The following is a 6,943-nucleotide window of genomic DNA, read 5'->3' as shown; positions in this document are numbered from 1 at the left end:
ACCTCACACAGCTCTTTGACAATAGCTGACCCCAGATGAACCACAGCAGCACTTCCATATTAATTTTGCTGCTGATTTTGAAAAGTTGATGTATTTGGTTAAATAGCAGTAATACCCCAATGATATGGCAACCAACACTAAGCTTGACACTACCATAAAGATGTTTTCAAAGATAATTGCAATTAAGGTTTGCCTAATAAGATTGTCTAACAATCACTCTTAATTCATATTTCATCAGTTCCAGCAATTTTACCAACAAACTGTATCAGTGCTTCAGATATTGACCAGCAGACAGACATCCAAACAGCAACAAGCAAAAGGTGAGGGAGGGAGGGAGGGAGGGAGGAACTGTAATGAAAATGTTAACAACATGGCATCAGCAAGAGCAAGTGTACACGTTTAACACAGAAAAACAGAGACTTTATTTCAGTAAATGGATGAATCCAACTAAAACAAAGTTGTGGGAGCTGTTGCAACAAAGAGGAAGAGAAGACATGAGAAAAGGGGTGGAAATGACCATGGTACAGAGACTAGTGGAGACTGAGGTCAAGGGAATTTGAGAACTGAAGTTTGTTTTGTATGGGCAATTCCAATTTAAGCACATCAGAGAAGCAGGTGCTCTGATGGTGGGGAAGGATGGGATAGATACACAATTGTATAGTTTGTGAAACAACCATTAAAATTAAGTATTTTGTACTCAGTGGCACATTCTACCAATGGATGATCAACTCTGCTCTCAGTCCCAGTTTGGTGGCGTTCATCCGTTTCGATGTACAGTTGGTTGGTGGACATGCCCACATAGGAGGCTGTACAGAAGCTATGTTATAGTTGGAATATGGCATGGCTACTTCCACAAGCAGCCATCTCTCAAAAAGAATAACATATGTCTGTAACAGAATGAAATATCATGATGTAGGTAGGTGCATGGGAAAGGACTTGTCTTTCCAGATACAAATGTGGCATGCCATAAGGATTGATATTTCTTCGATTGTATGGGCAGTGGAACACAATTCTGGAAGATAAGGGAATGATTTTAGGAAGGATATTACTCAGTTGAGGGTACAATTAAACAAAATGGAATCCCCTACAGAAGGTATAGTTTAAAAGTTCCAGTCCATAGTAGTAATGGGTAGTGCAGAGTGTGATCCTTCACAGGTGGTTAATAGGGATGGCTGATGTATTATGAGAATGTGTGTATTCTGTGGGAGATTTGTATGCTGTATTGGTTTAGGGAGGTAGAGATGGGTTGATTTCGGGGGAAGAGACCAAACTGTGAGGTCATCAGTCTCATCAGATTAGGGAAGGATGGGTAAGGAAGTCGGCCGTGCCCTTTCAAAGGAACCATCCCGGCATTTGCCTGGAGCAATTTAGGGAAATCACGGAAAACCTAAATCAGGATGGCCAGACACGGGATTGAACTGTCATCCTTCCGAATGTGAGTCCAGTGTGCTAACCACTTTAGGGAGGTAGAACCTGTCTGTAACGGTCAAGTGAACTTCAGTATACTGGGATAGGGATTTCTCTAAAACTGCAAATACATCATCTGTCAGTAGCTTAAGTACATGGGAACGATATTTTGGTGTAGAAGTGACCGTAAAAGCTAAACCACATCCTTAACTAGGTCTTTGGCTACATTTCATGATGCTGTGAAATGTAGGATATCACACTCAAAATACTTTCCATCTCCTCCAAAATGGCATTCTACCACCCATCCAATCTACAAAATATCCTGGTCCACCCTTATGCCACAGCACCTCATAACTTCTTGCCACATTGGTCATACACACTGATCAGCCAGGACATTATTACCATCTACCTAATAGCTGGTACGTCCACTTATGGCACGGATAAGACCGGCAATGCATTGTGGCATAGAAGCAATGAGGCCTTGGTAGGTCGCTGGAAGGAGTTCGCACTAAATCTGCACACCCAAGTCACTTAATTCCCATAAATTCCAGGAGGGGGAGGGGGGGGGGGGGAGGGAATGAGCTCTGACACCACATTCAGGTCACATCCCAGATGTGTTTCATCAGGTTCTGATTTGGTGAGTTGGGGAGGGGGGGGGGGGGATTCAGCACATCAATTGGAACTCACCACTGCACCACTGTGTTCCTCGAACCACTCCATCACTCTCCTGGTCTTGTGACATGGATCATTCTCTTGCTGAAAAATATCACTGCATCAGGAAACATGATTGTCATGATGGGAAGTACATGGTCTGCAACCAGTATACGATACTCCTTGGCCATCATGGTGCCTTGGGATGCTGACAGGAATGTTCCCCAGAGCATAATGGACCTGCCACCAGATTGTCTCTGTCCCTCAGTATACATGTCGAGGAGCTGTTCCCCTGGAGGAAGATGGATTCATGCCCTCCCATTGGCATGATAAAGTACCGAGATCCATCAGACGATGCAACGCTCTGCCACTACCCCAGTGGCCAGTGCCATTTCAGTTGTAGTTGGCAATGTCGTAGCACATGCATGGGTCATCAGCTGCGGAGGGCCCATCTTTAGGAGTGTTCGGTGCGTGTGTGTTCACATAAACTTATACTCTGCCCAGCATTACAGTCTGGTCACCACCTGTCCTGTTTTACCAGTTTTCCCAGCCTACAATGTCCGACTTCTGTAATGAGGGGTGGCCAACCAACCCTGTGACATCCAGACTTGGTTTCATCATTTCAACACCCCACAAGGCACGCAGTTTTTAAAATGCTCATGTCAAGCCTACGGGCCACCAAAATCTGTCCTCAGTCAAACTCAAATAGATTGCGCACCTTCCCCATTCTACATACACCATGCATGTGTCTGATTAGCAATCATTCCTCATCAAGTCAGACTGCTATTGCCTGGATGGGTTTATATCGATAGTAGGTCAGTGCTCATAATGTTCTGGCTGATCAGTGTACATGCTTGGCTGGTTGGTTTGGGGAGTAAAGGGACCAAACTACAGGGTCATCAGCCCCCCTTGTACATGCAAAACACCCACGTTTCAGACATATCGTATCCCTGCAGAGGAAGGGCCTCCTGTAAAAGCTGCCATGTCAACCATCACCAGCTCCCGTGAACTGCAATCGTCCGTGTAACACATCTTTCAATTTCAAAATTCCCCTGGCCTCCATCTCCACTAGTATCTGCCTCACACACTATAGTCCTATTGCCAGAAACTTAATTCTACATGACCAAAATGAAAATTGCCTATTTCTGAGCTCAAACACAACCCTAATGTTGATGCTAGTCATAAAATATCAAACAAAAATCACCATTATTAGGACACAGCTGCCAACTGTGATAAACTAGCGTTTATCCAATAATTTTTATTTCCTGGCGCAATCACTTTTTTACATTAGTGGTTTCAACAGTTTCAAATGCATGTTCAGATGTCTATTACCTATATAGTGATAGTACAAAAATAACTGTGCCAGGAAACACAAACTGATTCAACCAGTATTACCAATCACAAATGCCTTCACATGACTATAAAATCATATTTCTGAAGTTTCTTTTCCTGTTACTGGACAAGTACTTTCACTTAGCTTTGTGAAAGAAGTCTGGATGAGGATTTTTTTTTTTTAAATAAAAATGTCATGTTATTTTTTTTAACTTTTATTTTTTAACTTGTAGTACATCAGAATCAAGACTTAGTGATTCACATATACACAAAAAGGCAATTTCAAATAAAAGCTCACGTCATATTCCAGACAATCAATAAAGACACTATAAAAGAAAAGCTACTATCTATCAGTCCGTCCTTTCTTAAAAATCCATCATGCGGTCACAATTTCAGGAGTAGTACTCCTATTATTCAAGTTATTGCTACCACCTGCAAGTACAGAATCTGATATGTCTTCTGCAACAGTCTTCAACACTCCTGCAGCACGACTTCCCCTTCCAGCAGATGGACCTAAACCAAAATCATGAATGAACTTAAATGTAAAAATTGCTCTTTGTAGAAACATTTACATTAAAATTTACTTAACAGTCAATGTACATAAGAACATTTACTCCCACATATATATAATAGAGGGAAACATTCCACGTGGGAAAAATATACCTAAAAACAAAGAAAATGTGACTTACCAAACGAAAGCGCTGGCAGGTTGATAGACACACAAACATACACACAAAATTCAAGCTTTCGCAACCAACAGTTGCTTCATCAGGAAAGAGGGAAGGAGAGGGAAAGACGAAAGGATGTGGGTTTTAAGGGAGAGGGTAAGGAGTCATTCCAATCCCGGGAGCGGAAAGACTTACCTTAGGGAGAAAAAAGGACAGACTTACCTTAGGGGGAAAAAAGGACAGGTATACACTCGCATACACACACACATCCATCCGCACATACATTTGAAATGTCTGTGTCTGTGTATGTGCGGATGGATATGTGTGTGTATGCGAGTGTATACCTGTCCTTTTTTCCCCCTAAGGTAAGTCTTTCCGCTCCCGGGATTGGAATGACTCCTTACCCTCTCACTTAAAACCCACATCCTTTCGTCTTTCCCTCTCCTTCCCTCTTTCCTGATGAAGCAACCGTTGGTTGTGAAAGCTTGAATTTTGTGTGTATGTTTGTGTGTCTATCAACCTGCCAGTGCTTTCGTTTGGTAAGTCACATCTTCTTTGTGTGTGTGTGTGTCTATATATATATATATATATATATATATATATATATATATATATATATATATATATATATATATATATATATATATATATATATATATATATATATATATTATTGCTACGCATGGTGGATATGTGGAAAATATCGTACTATAGAGTTTCCCAGACCGCAGCACCATCTGTTGTTGACAATTGTAACTACTGTAATTTCGAAAGTTTGTCTGCCTGAAAATGTGTTTCAAAAATGACCGGTATATTTGAAACGGCAATACAAACTAAACGAGCAGCGATAGAAATACACCGTTTGTTGCAATATGCTTGGGACAACAGTACATTTTCAGGCAGACAAACTTTCGAAATTACAGTAGTTACAATTGTCAACAACAGATGGTGCTGCGGTCTGGGAAACTCTATAGTACGATATTTTCCACATATCCACCATGCGTAGCAATAATATGGCGTAGTCTCTGAATGAAATTACCCGAAACCTTTGACAACGTGTCTGGCGGAATGGCTTCACATGCAGATGAGATGTACTGCTTCAGCTGTTCAATTGTTTCTGGATTCTGGCGGTACACCTGGTCTTTCAAGTGTCCCCACAAAAGAAGTCACAGGGGTTCATGTCTGGCAAATAGGGAGGCCAATCCACGCCGCCTCCTGTATGTTTCGGATAGCCCAAAGCAATCACACGATCATCGAAATATTCATTCAGGAAATTAAAGACGTCGACCGTGCGATGTGGCCGGGCACCATCTTGCATAAACTACGAGGTGTTTGCAGTGTCATCTAAGGCAGTTTGTACCGCCACAAATTCACGAAGAATGTCCAGATAGCGAGATGCAGTAATCGTTTCGGATCTGAAAAATGGGCCAATGATTCCTTTGGAAGAAATGGCGGCCCAGACCAGTACTTTTTGAGGATGCAAGGACGATGGGACTGCAACATGGGGCTTTTCGGTTCCCAATATGCGCCAGTTCTGTTTATTGATGAAGCCGCCCAGGTAAAAATAAGTTTCGTCAGTAAACCAAATGCTGCCCACATGCATATCGCCGTCATCAATCCTGTGCACTATATCGTTAGTGAATGTCTCTCGTGCAGCAATGGTAGCGGCGCTGAGGGGTTGCCGCGTTTGAATTTTGTATGGATAGAGGTGTAAACTCTGGCGCATGAGACGATACGTGGACGTTGGCGTCATTTGGACCGCAGCTGCAACACGGCGAACAGAAACCCAAGGCCGCTGTTGGATCACCTGCTGCACTAGCTGCGCGTTGCGCTCTGTGGTTGCCGTACGCGGTCGCCCTACCTTTCCAGCACGTTCATCCGTCACGTTCCCAGTCCGTTGAAATTTTTCAAACAGATCCTTTATTGTATCGCTTTTCGGTCCTTTGGTTACATTAAACCTCCGTTGAAAACTTCGTCTTGTTGCAACAACACTGTGTTCTAGGCGGTGGAATTCCAACACCAGAAAAATCCTCTGTTCTAAGGAATAAACCATGTTGTCCACAGCACACTTGCACGTTGTGAACAGCACACGCTTACAGCAGAAAGACGACGTACAGAATGGCACACCCACAGACTGCGTTGTCGTCTATATCTTTCACATCACTTGCAGCGCCATCTGTTGTTGAAAATTGTAACTACTGTAATTTCGAAAGTTTGTCTGCCTGAAAATATACTGTTATCCCAAGCATATTGCAACAAACGGTGTATTTCTATCGCTGCTCGTTTAGTTTTTATTGCCATTTCAAATATACCGGTCATTTTTGAAACACCCTGTATATATATATATATATATATATATATATATATATATATATATATATATATATATATATATATATATATATATATATATATATATCACTTGTTCCTCTCTTCTGATTTTGTTACTGTGAAGAAAATTGTCTTTTAACTAAATTACTTTAAATTTTGTACAATTTAGAGACTGTTGACGGAGTTCAAGAAGACCTATGGGAGTTCTAAAATACAGCCTAATTAATATCCTTTTTTTAAAATTATTACCTTCATCTTCTGAACCTGATCATTTTTTTTTAATATCTCCTGCCACCTGCACATATCTATCACTTGCAGTATCATTTCATCTATAGCTAAAAACACTCTCCTTCCACCAAAAGCACAGAGTCACACTCATACAGAGCTAAATCATCACAGCAGTATGAACATTCAAGAGCTTTTAATGGTTTCTTAACAGTCAACAAAAATTTACGAGGTTCTGTTGTGTTGTTATCAAATTTCCAACTTTGACATATTCTTTCATATACCTCTGTCTTGAGAATCCCATTATTTTGAGACAACAATTTGACTGT

At 41.3% G+C, this 6,943-nt stretch overlaps 1 protein-coding gene across 1 annotated transcript in view; it reads right to left on the bottom strand.

Annotated features, from left to right (window-relative positions):
- Nucleotides 1–3,605: 3,605 nt before the first annotated feature.
- Nucleotides 3,606–6,943, bottom strand: part of LOC126470650 (probable low affinity copper uptake protein 2) — an 86,407-nt gene continuing 83,069 nt past the window's right edge. The window contains exon 5 of the mRNA XM_050098631.1: nt 3,606–3,903. Within this exon, the coding sequence (XP_049954588.1) occupies nt 3,767–3,903 (137 nt within the window). The 3' untranslated portion in view covers nt 3,606–3,766. The remainder of the gene's footprint in view (nt 3,904–6,943) is intronic.

Source organism: Schistocerca serialis, chromosome 3, assembly GCF_023864345.2.
Source record: "Schistocerca serialis cubense isolate TAMUIC-IGC-003099 chromosome 3, iqSchSeri2.2, whole genome shotgun sequence".
In the NCBI taxonomy this organism is placed as follows: Eukaryota; Metazoa; Arthropoda; class Insecta; order Orthoptera; family Acrididae; genus Schistocerca; species Schistocerca serialis.
Note: the sequence above shows the minus strand (reverse complement) of the source record. Positions and strands in the feature narration are given on the sequence as shown.